The sequence below is a fragment of the Grampus griseus genome (assembly GCF_964374135.1).
Source record: "Grampus griseus genome assembly, chromosome: 9".
NCBI classification, from domain to species: Eukaryota; Metazoa; Chordata; class Mammalia; order Artiodactyla; family Delphinidae; genus Grampus; species Grampus griseus.
This window is the reverse complement of record NC_139003.1, coordinates 29,149,395-29,167,699: the sequence shown is the minus strand read 5'-3', so window position 1 is coordinate 29,167,699 and position 18,305 is coordinate 29,149,395. Positions and strand designations below refer to the sequence as shown.

At 36.9% G+C, this 18,305-nt stretch overlaps 1 protein-coding gene across 1 annotated transcript in view; it reads left to right on the top strand.

Annotated features, from left to right (window-relative positions):
• The window catches only part of CPED1 (cadherin like and PC-esterase domain containing 1), a 303,302-nt gene that overhangs the window by 65,179 nt on the left and 219,818 nt on the right, over positions 1-18,305 (top strand). Inside the window, exons 3-4 of the mRNA XM_082661907.1 lie at positions 2,596-2,702; positions 8,649-8,724. Of these exons, the coding sequence (XP_082518033.1) occupies positions 2,596-2,702; positions 8,649-8,724 (183 nt within the window). The remainder of the gene's footprint in view (positions 1-2,595; positions 2,703-8,648; positions 8,725-18,305) is intronic.

Here is an 18,305-nt window from a genome sequence, read left to right as displayed (position 1 = left end):
TACAGTGTTCAGCTCAGAGGAGGTTCTTAATAAACTGAATACTTTGAATTATTTAAATGTGTCTCCAGTTTCAAACATTTATGGCTTAAATATGTATTTCTTTCTATCAATTCTAGAAATTGTGTGCATGCCTTGGGTAGTGAAGGGGGGCATGCTTCAGACTTAGAGGAATATAAAACATACTGTTTTTTAACTCCCAAACAATGCAGTCCATAATATGAAATTCCTCTTTCTCTGCATATTCTTATCTTCTTCAAATATTTAGTTGTGTATATTATAACAGGAAGTTTCCTCTAGGGCTTTAGTGTTTCCTGGTCTAGAAGTAATATCAAATGAAAATAGTCTCTGTGTTTTCCCTTTTGAATCCATATCAAAGGTTTTGGCTGAAAATGCCAGGTGCACATTTAAAATAAAGTATTGGAATCATCATAGAGTATTAGGTTTTGGCCATTGGAATCTGCTTGTAGTTTCCTTCAAAGTGAGAGTGCATGGGACAGGGTAGACCCTTGACACCTAAGGCCTGATGGCTATTACCTGGATGAGTTCTCTCCCAACTCCCAATCAACAACATCATTTCTCCTTGTTCTTTTGAACTATTTGCTATCTTCCAGCATCTTGAGATACATCAAGCAAACAGAGAAGCTCTAGGACAAGAGCTCAGTTAACTTGAGTTCAGTTGTCTGGATCCTTTTGTTTGGCAGAGAGGTTTCCCTTCCAGCAACAGGACAACTATAGAGGGACCAATAGCTTAGACAGCACAGGACTTGTCAAATGGAAAAGGACTTGATTAGTGCAGGGTAAAATTTCATTCCTAATTGTCATAGATATTCTTCCTCATCAACTTTTATTTTCCTGTATAATTCTTCTTTGAAAGCATTATGCTCTCAAGTGAGAAATTCTAGGAAATTTTTAAAAGATAGAATTTGGAGGCATTGGATATTTTCTAGCTTTTTGAAGCCACTAATAACGCAGTAACTGACTTGTGAGGTCTGGCATAAATAGTTACTTGAAGGAACATTTATCTTAGTATTGATCAACAAAAGATGCCATGTGTACAGCAATTGCTTCATTTTCTAAACCAGATTTCCATCCAAAATGGAAACGTTTCCCAGGTAGTACCAATTCTTTTATATATTACTTAGTGTTCTTTTTCTGTTTTTTTTTTTTCTTGAGATAGATATTTCTATATTGTTTCTGAAGTAATGTGTTTACTACCCTATCATTAGCTAGTTATTCATTCATGCATTTAACAAATATTTCTAAAGCATCAGTTATATGCAAGGTAAGCTGATACAAATTTATGTAAATAGATCAAAAAGAATAAGGGGGCTTCCTTGGTGGCGCAGTGGTTAAGAGTCCGCCTGCCGATGCAGGGGACACGGGTTCGTGCCCCGGTCCGAGAAGATCCCACATGCCTCAGAGCGGCTGGGCCCGTGAGCCATGGCCGCTGAGCCTGCGCGTCTGGAGCCTGTGGTCCGCAACGGGAGAGGCCACAACAGTGAGAGGCCCGCATACCGCAAAAAACAAAAAAAAAAGTAAGGGAAAATAAACCCATATATAGCCACATAAATGTTAATTTTTAAGTATTCAATTACTTATGCAAGAATGTACTCTGCTGAGATTATTTTGGCAAGTAACTATGATTTATTGACAAAGAACTTTGTTCTTGGTGAAATAGATGAAATATCATTTCTTTAGTCTGTGTTATACTCTGTATTTTAGAGTCAACTCTGTCTATAACTAGAACACAAATTCCTTTTAGACTAAACCTATCTTAAATTTTTAATTAAATTTTATTTTCTACCTAACATAACTTTTTCTTTGTAAGAAAACTTATAAGAGCATTTTTTAAATTTATTTATTTAAGTTATTTATTTTTGGCTGCGTTGGGTCTTCGTTGCTGCGTGCGGGCTTTTCTCTAGTTGCGGCGAGCGGAGGCTACTCTTCGTTGTGGTGAGCAGGCTTCTCATTGCAGTGGCTTCTCTTGTTGCGGAGCATGGGCTGTAGAGCACAGGCTCAGTAGTCGTGGCGCACGGGCTTAGTTGCTCCACGGCATGTGGGATCTTCCCAGACCAGGGCTCGAACCCATGTCCTCTGCATTGGCAGGCGGATTCTTAACCACTGCACCACCAGGGAAGCCCCTTAAGAGCGTTTTTGGTTTTCAAGATCTATGAAAATAATGGTAATACGGAGGCCCAGAACAAAATGTTCGATGTTTTGACTTCATATCGTTATAACTCTCTCATCTCTTAAAAGACTTTATAATTTTCTTTCCTCCAAATCTCCAATTAAGATTTTATAAATTTATAAAATTAGTGATTTGAAACATTCTAATTTTAGTCTTTTAAAGGAATTTTATGATATAACTTAAGATAATTGGATTTTCCCTAGGATACAATATTAAAGTGTTATTTCTGCTTAATTAGAAAAGGTGAATTTTAGTTACTTTGAATATATGCTTTTAAGTATATTCAGAATCATTGTTACTTGTGTTTTAGGATTTAAATAATTACATTCTTTAATCTGAAGAAGTAAATGGTGCCTTTAAAAATCTGATAAGAAATTGTTTGTTTTTCCATACTCTTTTGCTATTAGGTGATTTGGGCTCTTGGGATCTGCTCGTTTGCCTGTCTTCTGGGAAAGCTGGTGGAAAACCTTGCATATCCAAGGAAGACATGTGCCAGTTAGGTTTGCATCAAAAGGTAAACATTCTTTTTCAAAATGTGCACAGGTTTTTATCAGATCTATGAACATTAACACCAGTACTTCCTGGTCCATAATGTTGAAAAAAAAAAAAGTATTGAAAAACTGGAACTGTTGAATCTTTGGAGAAAGTTTCAATGGCCATGCCTTATACACTTTACCATAAATTTTCACCATTTGGGTTTGATAAGATCCCCTTCAACTTCGGCTGCTGCCAATAAGGATCCAGTTTTAGCTAGTGGGACCCAAAACTTGACCTTGAAATACATAGCCCATGGAGTGTTGCTTACCCTGGCCACCTGTTCATCCAAAGTAGTAAAAATTTTATTTACTAGATCCCTATTTTGACTTTTCAAACTTAAATTGATATCCAGAATTATAACAAATATATATAGTTTTTGTTAACTTTTAAAATTGACATCCTATATCTACTATCGTGTGTAAACTTTTATAAATGCTTCTAGAAAAATTAACTAAAAATTATCAGATGCCTACAATGTGCTAGTGACTGTGTTGGAAAATTTGCATATGCTCTGTTTTTGGTAACTTTAACAAATCTGTGAGAAAAGTGTCAAAGCCAATAGCTATTTTTCAATGGTAAAAGAGTACTATAGTAGCTACTGTGATCATTTGATATTTCTGCAATTGACAGTTGTGATCACTCCTTCTTCCTTCTAACTCTTTCCTTCCTTGACCTTTAGACTGAGCACATTCTTTCGCTTCTTCTTGTACATCTTTGGCCATCCTTTCTGTGTCCTTCAGAGCCACCTTTTCTCTGTCCGTTCTTTAAATGCCTCTGTTCCCCAGCACCACCCCTAACGTTTCACCTACCATTTGTAATTGATGACTCCCAAATCTACATCTAAAGTTCAAAGCAGTTTCCCATGCTTCAGGCTTGCGTGTGTAACTACCCACTGAGCATCTCCACTTAGATGTCACATAGGACCTCAGACTCAAGGTAGAGAAAATGAATTCATTATTTTCCCTGGTAAACTCACTTCTGTGCTTGCATTTAGAAGCTCTGCAGAATTGCTCTGCTGGTCATGAGCGTGATTAACCACTCTGTCACTTCCTAAGATAGAAATCTGGCCTTCACCTTTGAGCCCTTCCTCTCTCTTGTCATCTGCATTCTATCAATCATGAATACTAAGGAATTTAACTTCTAAATAGTTCTCAAATATCTTACCTACTCTCCATTCTTACTACCTTTATCCTGGGCAGACAGTCACCATGTATAACCAGGACAATTGCTGAATCCTCCTCACTGATTTTTCTGAAGCAAGTGTTTTGCTCCTGAAATCCATCGGGCTCTCAGTTATCAGAGTGAAAAATAGAAAATGCTGAATTAACCTGGTTACTCCTGTGCTTAAAATCTTGCATGGCTTCTCATCAGCTACAGGATAAAGTCGACAATATTTGCTGTGTGTATCAGTCAACCTCCCAGCAGGAAACAAATGCCATACTCCAAAGGATTTAACTGAAGAGAAACTAATGAAAGAGCTATTTACAGAGCTTTTGGCAGGATAAGAGAAACAAAAAAGATTAGAGGCACCCAGGGACCAGCAACATCATAAGGTTTTACCACCCTTGGTCTGAAGAAGGGTGTGTACAACAGAAGGAATTGTATAGCAAAACCAAATAAGAGCCGGAGCCAAGAAAGAGGGATCTGTGGAAAGGAGCTATAAACATAGGGGAACATAGCCATTGCCAAATCATAGCCCTGCAGAGAGGAAGCCAGGAAGATTCTCTACTCCTACCTTCCAATCTCTTGCCAAGGCCTCCTCCTGAGAACAATTCTAAGTGCTTACATATTTGTTTATATACGTTCTTTACATATGAAGAGACTGAAGCACAGAGAGATTAAGAAAATTACTTAAGTCCTCCTGGCTAATAAATGAAGCATCTAGGATTCAAACTCTGGAAGTCTGACTTTAAATTCTGTGTTCTTAACTATATCACTATAGAGCCTTTCTAAATAAATATTTAGCTGCTGCACTTAAAACCTATTCTAATGAATATTCTTAAAGAATACACAAATTCTAAATGATACATTTAGATAACTGTCACTTTGGAGCATGAATAATTTGAAGTTTTGTGAACCGTGACTTATTTATGTAAACATAAATATTCAAAACAGAAGTTGCTTCAGATTTGTTGGGTACGTGTTAGGATTGTTAATGACCTTAGAATGAACAAAGAAAGGGCACCTGCTCAGATGAGGATTACTCACCTCTTCAGAGCTTTGGAATTTAAGTGCTTAATGAAAATGATCTTAAGGTCTGTTATAGATGATGAATGACCAGGAGTCTCTCTAGCCAGGAGGAAGGTAACAGGAATTTAAGACTGTATTGGTCTGTGTGATGCTGAGTGAAGCAAGGTCCACTATTTGGGGTGACACTAAGTTTAGTAAGTGGAGCTCTGTCTCACCTCTAACAGGTCCTGGTATTTCAGGAGCAGAGAAATTCGTTTCTAGTTCTGAATGTGTGTAGGATTAGCAGTCCCTGAATCTGGGATGCTGTTTTTAGTACTTGGAGCACTGAGAACTACTGAAATGGCTCTTATTTTACAGTGTGCTAGGACATTTTCAGGTGACCGTGATGGAGTGATAATTACCTGGGAGAGACATGGATGATAATAAGACTTTTTTCTTTGATTAGCTGGTTCCCTTCTTGCCATTAATTCTCTTCATTATGGATGACACTGAACAGCTTTCAGAGAAGGTCTGATTTTTGATAAAAGATATGAACATCTGTACAGATCTAATGAAGAAAAAGGACAGTTCCCTAAGATACAATGTGACATGTGTGTCACTCTCAATGTTCATGAGTGACCAAAAAAAATTTTTTTCCCTGGGTGCTTTCTTACACTTTATATAAATAGCTCATCTCACATGTCTACTTTCCTTAATGAGTTAATGGTATTACTGTAGTTTTAGTTTTTTTGAGTTATAAATACTTTCTGAATGTTTATAATTAACATCATACTGTTGCTCTTATTAATGAAATAAGTCTCAAAATAAGAATGATTTTTTTTTTTTTTTACTTTTGCTTCCGACGGTATGTAATGAAAACAATTTAGATTACCACAGAGTAGGATTGAAATATTTTTAAATGCACACTTCCTTTCTCCCAGTTTGATCTCAGAAATATTCTAGGGCCCAAATGTCATTATCATTTTTTTGTATGCATTCTAATCCTTTCAAAGATACAGAAGCTTCTGTGCCAAGAAAAACAGCTGTCTATATAAAATACACATACGCGCACACACACACACACACACACACACACACACACACACACATAAAGCATTCAAACTCAGTACAAAATTGGTATATATTAAAAATGACTGTTGGGGTGGTAATGATGTGTCAGTGTAGCTTCATCAGTTGTAACAGATGTACCAGTCTGGGGGAGATGTTGATAATGGGGGAGGCTGTGTGTGGGTCGGGGGGAGTGGGTATATGGGAAATCTCTGTACCTTCTGTTCAATTTTGCTGTGAACTTAAATTATATTAAAAATAATTATTGCAGTATTAAGCTGGAGGAGCTCATCGTATAGAAGTCAGCTAATCCCAGTGAAAACTTCTTTATGTTCCACTTGATAATGATGCAAATCTTATATATTTTATGATGTACATAAAAATAATAAAAAGCACTAGGATATTGAAGAACATTATTAGGTTTAACAATTAAAAAGTTAATTAAGAAAGTTAATATGTGTAATAAAGTTGATTTAGCACAGCTGTAGGACCCATAGCCTTGTATGTGTTTATTTTTTTGTGCCAAGTTATTTAGTTTAACTGCTTAGCTTGGTGCTCAGTTCCAGAGTAGAACAGAGACGATAGTTCTAGTGTCACGTGTCACCATGGTCGGGTCATCTTCTTCTACTCTGTGAATTCCAAAGATGTGCTTTGGAGGAAAGAGCAGTGGAAGAGGTTATTGCGTAGGGGATGGGAAAGTGAGAGCAGTTGCTTCCTTTGGCTTGACTCTGGTTTTTTGAAGCAAATGCTTTGTTGACCCTGAGTCAGTTCATCGTTGTGACCCAAGGTCTCATGTGAAAAGTCATCTCTGATATGACACAACAACTACCCTTGTATCTGAAATCTGTGCAAGCTGTACTCTGTCTTTGCAGCATTTACACACATTCTTCTGGCCCGTTAGTTCAGTTACTGTTATCCATTTAATCAGGGCTGTGCTAGTCCTTTCAGTTTGTAGAGGTCAGGACGGCATAAAAGGGATGCTCTAAACGTCTGCAAGGCCGGCACATTTACTCTGAGCCCTTCAAGAAGTGGGAGAAGGTTTTCAATAGGACCTGTGTCCATACACAGCCTTCACTACTACTTACCTAATGCTGCTGCTTTTTCTTGGCCCTTCTATCGTTAAAGCTTCTATTTAGTCAATAGCAACTGAGTGATTTTTTTCCTTAAGTGGAGGAAAATGGTTCAAGTTTATTGACTTTTAAACCTTTTCACAATCTAATTTAGAAAGGTTCTTTGTGTGTTAACAATAACAGCAAAACCCCCAAGCCTCTAGGATGGGTTCCCCAGACCTTTGCAGTCATGCTCTGTCCCTCCCTCCAGCCAGTCTTAGGCTGAACTGAAAACTTCAGGACTTTATGAAAGCCCTTCTTCTTTTCCTACATTTAGACTCTAAAATTGATCACTTTTGAATTTGAGAAATGTAGACATCCCTAAAATCTAAAGTGTACTATACACTTTTCTCAATTCTCATATTCACAAGAGCGGATTCTGCTGAAGCCTGGGCTTTATTTATGCATGACCTGGGCTGAAGTTTACAGTTTGCTGAATAAACGGATAGAGTTAACAAAATTGCAAGGGTTAGAGAACTTTTAAACGATGAACTGTTTCAAAGCACTTTAAATGAATCCTTTTTTAAAAACTACAGCTTATGACTGAATTATTGAATTGATCAAAGCTTAGAGCGGAAGTGGTATTTAGAGACCCAAGGCTCTATTTTACAAATGGAGAAAATGAAAAGAAGTAAAGTGACGGGCTCAAGGTTCTGATTTTGTTACATGCCAGAAGTGGGACTACAGCTCATGTCTCTGGTTCCCTCTCTTTTCTCCAGCTGCAGCTGAGTTCTTTTTATCCAGTCAGGCCAGCCGGCCACAGTAAAGAAACTCTAATACGTTTTTAGGGTAGAGTGAATTAATTTGAAAGTAATCAATAATTGCTCAAAAATGAATCTGATTTTCAAGCTGATTTACACTGACTCTTTCTGTTGGTTTTAACGAGGTGTTACCATGTTTGGCATTATTTGGGGGATTTAGCTGAGAATAGCTAATCTGTCAATTCAGAAGAGGAGGGAATTAAGCTTGCTTGTATCTTTTCTTTAAAAATTAAAAGATATGTTTGAGTTTATGACAATATTTATGAAGCTTTCTAAGAATAAATTTTTGTTAAAATATAGTTTTGTGGTGACTGGGTTTTATACTCGAAAGCAGTAAATACCCTTCAGTATGAAGTGAAAACTATAAATGCTAACAGGTTTAGCATTGAATTACCACTAGATGTCCGTGATTCAAATCATTGAGGGCCTTTGGAACTTGGGCGTGTAGTTGACTTTGAGGAATGTTTAGTACTATTTTTTGCCAAAGCAAAATGTGCAACTATCAAGTTAGTAGTGTTACTCTACTTGCCATAATGACATAAATTTTTTTCTAGCAAATTTCATGGCTTTGAAATATATCAAGGTTTTAACAAGTATTCCCCAATATTTTGAAGATTTCTAAGGGTACGTTTTTATTTTATGTTATCAAATAAACCACTCTATTATTTTGGATTTTAATGTTGACTTACAGAGATTTGAAAGTAGGAGGTGGGTGGTGTAGACAGTGCTTCACATCTGTACCCTGTAGGCTGTTTGTATTTTCTTTGCTTTAGCAGAGAATGCCTAACTCACTAGAATCGTTTTTATTCCTTTCAGGTAAACATATTACCAGAAATACAACATCAGCTTTGCAGAAGGGAAGGATTATGTCAACTAATTAGAAAATTTCCAGGTAATCTTTCATTTGCCTCCTTATGCATAAACCTGTGAGATATATAGGATTCCTCAGCAGACACCGACTAAGGAGCTCTCAGATCAGCATACTAAACTCCTTTGTTTATCAATTCCACTATCACCAATCTTCCAGAATCCACAAGGTTTTGCCAATGGGAGGACCTTGATAATAAGGAATAACACAAAACACTGATATTCTTTCTTTTAGATTTGCCTTCTAACTTTCTAGATGAATATTCCTTTTCTTCCTATGTATTTATTTTCAAAATAATTGCTGCTTCATATTTAAAACAATTATTATAGTACTTCTTAATTATACAAAACTTGAGGTTTTAAAAAAATGTATTTCTTTATGTTAAGTGACTCTGATCTTAACAATTTTGTTTCTTCTTTCTGAAGTGCTCTCAATTTGTCTTGACAACTTTAGAAATTTGGGACAAAAATTACCATCTCACTTCCTCGTAGAATCCCAGAGTGTAAAAAACACATCAGATGGCATATGAGTCTTCATAGATGAAATTATAGCCTACTTGAAAACCCATCAGTGAAAGAGTTCCTCACATTTCTAGTTTAAAACCCACTTAATGTTTAATAGTTATGCCCCTAGAAAGTATTGCACTATATAATTAAAATTTAAATCCACATAATTTAAATTATGTTTTTAAAAATTAATTTGTGTCTGAGTTGAATCAGAAAATTGGTATCTTAACCCATCAGCTTTTCCATGGGGTTTCTGCTTCTACATCAAACATTAACCACATTGGCATATCCCATTATAAAGACTACAGTCTTCTATTGTCATTTACCAAGGATTAAAATAAAATAAATATAAATCAGCAATTAATCTTTCAATTTAAGATTTGTTTAAAATAAATACTTGTTTAAAATACTTGTTTAAAATAAATAATAGCTTGTTTAAAATAAATAATACTTGTTTAAAATAAATAATAGCTGTATAAACCTGGTTCTGCAGTTATCATTTTATATGACAGGTGTATCTGACTCCCTAATCTCTTTGTTTTGTTTTTGTACACTTTAGCTGGATAGCTTTTTATTTTATAAAAAAAATAAGTAAAGTTTTCGTGAGAAGCAAGTAAAATATTCCCATTAATGCATTATTAATAAGTATCTAGAAATCCTTTAATTAAGGCAATTTGAACAACATTTGTTTATGTTTTGACCAGAATTAACATACTTTTAAAGTATGTTTTTCTTTCTTGCTGTTTACATTTCAAAATGATTGATTAGCACTGGAGTTAGCAGAATAGAATCATAATAATGAAAATCTGTTTGTAGCCAGAAATGGATTACCAGTTTAAAAAAATTCCCCAAACAACTCTTACCTAAGTTTATATTTTGCTTCCATAAAGTTAAAAAGTTTTTTTTCTGTCTTTTTCCTTTAAACATTTTTTTTTCTCAAGAACATCTGTAAGTTCCAGACACATGTAGTCCTTTCCCCACTCTGTCTAGTTTGTAATTTTCTATTTATCTCTGTGACTAACAAGGTAATTTCATGGAATATACAGCCTTTTTAATCGAATTATTTCTCCTGTAATGTTATCTTTCTGTAGCTGAAGATAATTTTCTTAGATGTGTAGCTTTGAAGCAATATGTCTACAACATTGTTTTCTGATATAAGCTTTATAAACAATAGCTTATGTTAGAGACTCTGGCTATGAATATACAGTATACACTATAAAATCAGTATTCACAAGATTAAAAAACACGTTATTTGTTGTGAATGCTGAATATTTAATATTGAATACAGATTAGATAGCATCATGCCGGTACCTAAAGTTATTTTAAAAAGTAAGGTGTTATTAAAAAGATAGTAAAACTAAACATAATACTATATACTTTAGCCATTTTATTTAAAGCCTAAGTGGCCCATACTGTTTTGAGCTGTGTTTCATTTAAAGACAGGCAAAACACAAATTTTGAAACCATAGATTTTTAGCTCCACCGCCTATTAGCTGTGTGAGTTAAATTTGGGGTTTGTTGGTTTTTGTTTTTGTTTTTTAATCTATATAGTGAGTAGAGTGAGACCCATTTCACAGATTTAATTTAAAAAATAAAGTGTAGCTACAGGTATGTCTGTGTGTGTATAATTTTATTTGAAGAATGAAGCATATTACAATATATATGTATTATGTACCTCCAAAATGGTAACTGGATGATCCTAGATTTGAAAAGTCCATCAACAGGCCTTTCAATATTTTCTCTCTACATATGATTGATTATCACTACAGTTTTATGTTTCTGTCAAAAACTGTGAGGAGTCTGAGATTCCACCTACTTCTAAGCTCACAAGTCTGCCTGCCACAGTTTCATGGGAGCTGGCAGAAGACGGGAGACTCCTGGGTCAGAGACAAATCACTTTATTGTTTGTAGCAATAGCAGCAGACAGATTATCAGCATTGACACTGGTTCACTGAATCCCAGCTCCCGCAGGGCAAGTGAAGAGGGCTAGGAGGTGACACTTGTATACTAAGTGGTTTGCATTTCCAGAGCAGAACTCTGACCTTAGGGAGTTTGAATGTTCCTAATGGTCAGTGAGTATGCCTGCCCTTTGCCTCAGAGAGAGACATTATTTTTGTTATACTGGACAGAAACTTCTCTTTGCTCTGGAGTGAGACACCATCCCTATCTTTCAAGGTTATCTGCTGCATAAATATCTTTGAAAAGATAGTTCAGAACAGATTGTCAGTGCCTCTGTTTGCAAACGATGCAAAAATGTGAAAGATTCATGGAGAAGTATCTCCTAACCATTTCAGAGAAGAATACCTGACAGGTTTTAGCTCTGAAGCTTAAACAATGTATAATTCAGAGCAAGATTTAAAGCCTGGTTGTGCTTCAGTTTTTTTATCTATAAAAATAAGACATTTGGCAGTGATCGATAATGGTGAGATTTCATGATTCCACCGTGCCTTTTTCCCATACAGACGCGCTCTCCCAGGCTTTATCTTGAGCAGTAGGTAGAGACAAGGATGCTATGAATGGAGGGATGATCATCCTGATAAATCTGAGTGGGACCTTGCAAGTGTGGCAGGACAAGCAGAGTTTGGGCCAGATATATATGGGAGCGTTTGAAGACAGAGTGTCAGACTAAGACAGTCTGTTCCGTTCCCCAACCACACAGAGTGTACCTGCCATTAAACTTGGGACTCACATTGAAAGGCACAAATCCATGGAATTTTTACTGGCTAGCACAAAGGTTTATTTTTATCTTGCCATTTAATGCTTTGGTGTTTGAAATCAAATGTTTTCATTGGCCCAAACTTTCTGCTAATGGTTTTTGTTGCTTTTTATTGTTTGTTTTTTTTTGATAAAAAGTTTTTTTCCCCTATATTTGAAATATAAGTACAAAACAGAACATCACAGAAACTGTTTTACTTGGGTTGTTGTTTTTGTTCTCCTTTATGATATCCAAGAAGCCCTGGTTAGGAGTGTGCCAAAGTTTTGGCTATTTCTCATTCTTTCCAGTAGTTTTATCTTAGTTCTGAGCACTGGCTTTTACATGAAATTTGAAATGTACCCAGACTCGTACTCAAAGACAGCATTTTGAACATTTTAGGATCTCTGGCCTCATCTTTTTAGTAATGTGAGTAACATAAAAAATGAAAAGGAAAATGATAAATAGAATTTACACATTCTGTTGTATCGAAACAAGTGTAGACTTTAAAAAATTATAGATATTTACTACCAAATATAAAATATATCTTTAAATAACATAATTGAACTTATTTTAAAATATTGACCAATAATAGCTTTTATCTCACATGGAACTGATGATTGTTTTTAAAATTCTAGGTCTAAAAAATTCTGTTTATCATATGATATCAGTGAAGTATTGTCAGGGAAGCAAATAGCCTAGCTTGAATTTAAACAAAGCAACATGGAAATTGTCAATGCTTAATACCATTTGAGGATTTTTATTGATTTCATTTTTTCCTCTCCTCTGCTGTAAGGAATGTACTCCTTCAAACAAGAATGTGAGAAATGAGATTCCCAGTGTTAAAGGAAACTAGGGACTTACCTCTACGAGGCAATCAGGCAAACTTTCACAGAAGACCAGAGTTTGCTTTTCTCTGTGCTCTCAAATGCTGACACCCCCTCTATGTGTCTTCTGAATGCTCCTTCATGTTTATATCTTTCCAAAGTCTTCCACCTCGGTCCCACACGTGATTATATCCTTTGTGCAAAACATTCTTTCCGCAAGTAAAACTCTCATCTTTTTAGTATGACTGACTTCAGCTTCCATCAAGTAAGTTGATGGAACTAATTCAGACTAAATTACACCCTCACCCCAGTCATAAGCCTCTTAGATGTATTTGCATTTTTATAAAAGAAGCTTGCAAACCCAATGAATTTCTAATTGGTAGAATTTCTGGAAGCGCATTCAAATTCCCACTCAGTTCATCCAGTCCATTATCGAGACTATAGCCAGAGTGATCTTTTCCTCCATCTCTTTCAGAAATAAAACAAGTCTATTGGGCAGTTTGTCTACGGACTAAACAGTGAGGCCCAGGTAACTAGCCTTCTGATGCTCTGACTCGAGCTGGGGATAGATTTTTAACTAGATCAGAAGTCACACACCCAAATGTTAACAAGAGCCTGGCATATGACATAAAGAATTCGTAACAAATACAGAAGCTTGAGAGACCAAATAACCCGCACATTTTCAGTATTTGGCTTGTCATCAAATGTATAGACTCATTAACATAAGCCATTTGGGCTCCAAGAAGAGAAGAGGAGTTGGAGACATAGGAAAGTACAACGCAGTATGACGTGGCATCACCCAGATATACCTCAGCAGAGTGGCATTGCTGGAAACATAAAGTTCCCTCATGTTTCTCATCCCTGTTGAATTCAGTTACCACTAAGATTCAGATCCCATCTGGTGGCCTGGTCCTTCTCCTTCTACCTCTTTATTCCCGTACTTCTCTCCACTCCTTCCTCTTCATACATGTTTGCATTTCTCTAAACCCTTGGTAACTCCACCTTCCATTTTCCTCACAAAGTGGTGACTTTGTTAATCCCTAAGAACAATGAAGCTGGGTGTTCCTAAAACCTTAATCTCTGGAATTGGGAGGGATTTGTTGGTGTCTCTCTGCCAGTCCTCCTTACTCCCATCTCTCAACATCCTGATCATTCAGAATATTCAATAAGAAAATCATCACCTTGGTTAACTTCTTCTGGAGACTTCAGATCTGCTATCATTCTTATCAGTTTTGATGTCCACACCAATGACCCTTTCATCATCACAGCTCTTTGATCTCATCAAATCCATGACCTTCCTTTCTCTGCACCTTCTGCCTCCCGCCTGTGTAGCCTTGCTGATTAGTAACTTGCATCACAGACAACTACATCCATCTTTGAGACGTTAAACTAATTTACCACTTTATAATCACTGTCTTTCTGGCTTTTTCACTCCTTCAATGCCTCTGAGCCTAGAATCTCAGATGTCACTTTCAGTACTTTTAATTCTGCTACTTTCTCCAAGGCCCTCAGCCATATTTGACCATTAGAGAGCATGAATAGTGGTCAGTGGAGGTAGATTCTGTTTATCAAGCATGATTCTGTTTTCAGGCATGAAAGGTCATAGAAATGTTCTTCTCTTTCTTTCCTGTATCCTGTTAAGTTTTTTGGCCACCGATGAGAAGGAAAATAGAAATCAGATTTTAAAAATGATCAAACATGCATTTTTTAATTCCTTTTCCCTTTCCCTTTTATTATGCTAGTGAGCCACATTCAATATGAAAAGAATAGAAAATACAGATAAGCAAAAAGCAAGAAAAAATGTAAATTTAGTGAAAGTACATAATTTTCCATACTTTTCCTGTTCATGAACAATTTTTACATACTAGAGTACCATGCAATTCAAGTGTGAGCAAATCGTGGCATGTTTATCTGTGGAAAACTATGAAGACATTAAAAGTGATGGGAAGTGGGGGTAAAAGTGATGGAGGGACTTCCCTGACGGTCCACTGGTTAAGACTTTGCCTTCCAATGCAAGGGGTGTGGGTTCAGTCCCTGGTCAGGGAGCTAAGATCCCACATGCCTTGCGGCCAAAAAACCAAAACATAAAACAGAAGGAGTATTGTAACAAATTAAATAAAGACTTTAAAAATGGTCCACATCAACAACAACAAAATCTTTTTAAAAAAGTGATGGAGAGCTACATTTATTGGCATAGAAAAATATTCACACTATATTGTTGAGTTAAAAATAAAGAGGAGTAATCCCAATATATATATAATATATATTTTATATTAGTATATATTTTACCTATTCATACAATATCTATGTAAAATATATGTTAATAATATATTTTGTTTTAAAACTATATACTTACATATATCCATATGTATATTAATTCATTTAGTCCTCACAATGTCTCCATGAGGGAGATATCATTATTATTCCTATTTATCTCAAGTATAGAGAAATTAAGTAAAATTTTCAGTATCACACATCTAACAAATGGTATCTTCACATAGTCAGTATGAGTCTGGAGTCTGCTTTCTTAACCACGTCACTCCTCCAAACTCCTCCGGGTGGCATTCACGGCCTGCCACAGGCTGAGGTCCCTACATTTCTCCCTGGTCTCCTGTTGTCCCCCAACCTAACTCTCTGCTCAAGCCAAGTCCCGCCCTTCACTGTCCCTTCAACACCAGGCTTACTGCCTGCTCCTTTTCCTGCCTTCACCCTAATGACCTTATTTAGCTTAACCATCTCTTTAAAGATGTTTTCTCCAAATACAGTCACATTCTGAGGTACTGGCGGTTAGGCCTTCAACATGAATTTTGAGGATTCAGCCCATAACAGCCAAGAAAGAGGCAGGGAACTGTGATTGGCAGTTCACCAGATCCATATGGTGAGAGGAGAACAGATCCCCAAAGGAAGAAAGATACTGGACACATAAAAACAATGGATGTCTATTATTATAGGGTTTTTTTGTTTGGTTGGTTTTTTTTTGCGGTACGCGGGCCTCTCACTGCTGTGGCCTCTCCCATCGCGGGGCACAGGCTCTGGATGCGCAGGCTCAGCGGCCATGGCTCACGGGCCCAGCCACTCCACGTCATGTGGGATCTTCCCGGACCGGGGCACGAACCCGTGTCCCCTGCATTGGAAGGCGGACTCTCAACCACTGCGCCACCAGGGAAGCCCTATTATAGGTTTTTGATAAATATTTACTGATTGTTTATGATAAAGCCCATGGCATTCTTTAGGCAGAACGAATCATTCTGCCTAAATGATTCATTTTAAAGTAAGGGAATATTCATGTTTCCTTCTCTTTGTTACTTTCTACCATGAACCCCAGTTCTCACATGTTCTCAGACCTTTCTCTGCTCTCCAGAGCTCGCTAATATGAGAAATTAATTCATTCTGCTCTACTTCCCTCTCTCAAGTATACCCTTTTTTTCATTCGATATACTTCAACCCCAAATAATAATTTTATGGATAACAATGTTAGACACCATTGCAGACCAGTCAGAAGTTCATGGAAACTATTGAATCATGCAAATGCAGCAATCGTCTACTGAGTCTGGCCTATCCAGAAAACTGATCACTGCCTGTGAGCCATAAATCTCTAAATGGACTAATCACAGACACAATCAAATGGAGACTTTGAGAATACGATAGCATCGCCTTGCTTCATTTCCTTGAAAATGGGAAAAAATATTTGCTGCTTATTATAGCCTGTTAGTCGTAAGCTACTTAATGCTTCTTTCCATTTGGCATATCTTAAGACTAAGAAGCAAACTTGTCGACGTGCCTGGTATATATACTGTGACGTGCTTCCTGCCCGGCCACTGGCAAGACAGGAGGGAGGGTCAGTGGAGGCTGGTAGCACTGGGGTATGAGGGTCAGTGGGAGCTTTGGGAGACTCGCTTTTTCTTTGGGAGAAGCTAGATCGAGCTCAGTGACCCAAAGGTGCTTCTTGCTCTGGTGTTGCTCACGACGTTACACTTTGCACTTTGGGCATCGGGACAGTGTGAAAGGGACAACACGTCCATGTTCCAGTAATGGAAAGGAGCATAATGGCAGCTCCTTGACATCTCGGAAGTTGTGCTCAAGACCGGCTGGCTGAGGGAGCTTATTAATCCCTCTGCTCTTTGGTTAAATGGCCCTGACCTTTTAAACTTGAACTGGTTTGGTGAATCTTTACATTTCTGGTGCACGACTTGTGTACCTCCTGCCATCATGTAGGTATGTTTACTTATTTCACTTCGGGAGTTTGTTATCTTGTGCCAAACACTGGGACACGTGAGGGGCGAGATTGCGTAGCACACTTGCAACAATGTGTGTGATTCTGATGATTAAATCTGATTTTCAGCAGACCATAGAGGAAGAGGTGATAAGAGAGGTACTTACTTTTGTTGTCCAAATCTTTCCAGTAAGTCCCCATTTACTTTAAACATAGTAGAGTAGCACTGCGTCTAAATGGCACAAAAACAACTTGTTAAAACATGAACAACTTTAAACAACGAAACTGAGTTCCCTTTGCATTACGTGATAAAACCTCAGTGAACTATACTTGTACTTCATGGATTTGTTTACCCTGTTTGCCCAGCCTGCATCTATTAATCAATAGTTTATTCCTCGCTGTGTGTAGATACGTTCCGTGACTCAGTATGTTGCCCTCTGAAATAAACTCTACCATATTTGTTTGCCTTTTCCTCAACAAAAACATTGCCCAAGCAGTGATTGTGATATTTTCCCCGTATCACTTCTTCCTGAGCCACTGTATTTGCAACAGAAATACTAGCAGAGAATCTGAAATCTTGATAAGATGCCTCCCAAAAACATAACTTGCTTTAAGATAGATGAAAAACCTGTTACAGAAATGGCCAACCTTTTTATTTTAAGCCATCAGGGGCTGCTTTATTTGGGGATTATAAGAGCTAGATTAAGAAGGGGACAAAATGAAATCAAGTTCTAGAAGTTAGCTGCTGAAGTGGTGAAAATTCATCCTGAAACTTACATACTTGCCTTGTTTTGTGAGTAAACTCAATAAGCAAAAGAGAACTATTCTATGATTCTATGATTTTGATTCATTTATTTCTGTATATATATACAGAGACAAAGAGAGACAGACAGAGAGAGACAGAGATTTTGGCATTGGAGGATATAGTATGTTGAACTTCAAGAAAATCTCTTACCCAGTCTCCTTCTGGTGGTAGAGGTAGATACTGAACAACAACAACAAAATTACAAGTGTTATGAAAGAAAAACAATGTTAGTAGGTTTGCAGTGCTCATGGCTTGTTCATTCATTTTCATGGAACTCCAGGGCTGGGAACTGACGTTTGATTTGCAGGATATCATTGATATTAGGAAATGAAAACCCACTAAAGTGATGCATTGGCCCTAAGGCACACAACTTCATAAAGTGTATGTTACATAACACATTTATTCGTGGGAAGATGATACTTGTTGTGACTAGTCTCTTGAAGTTCTCATTGTAACCATAATAATTAATAATATGATTTATTAGGACTGATACATTTTAATAGGCGTTTAGTGTCTTCCAGTCTGATAGATCCTGTTGAAATATATATTGATAAAAACCCAA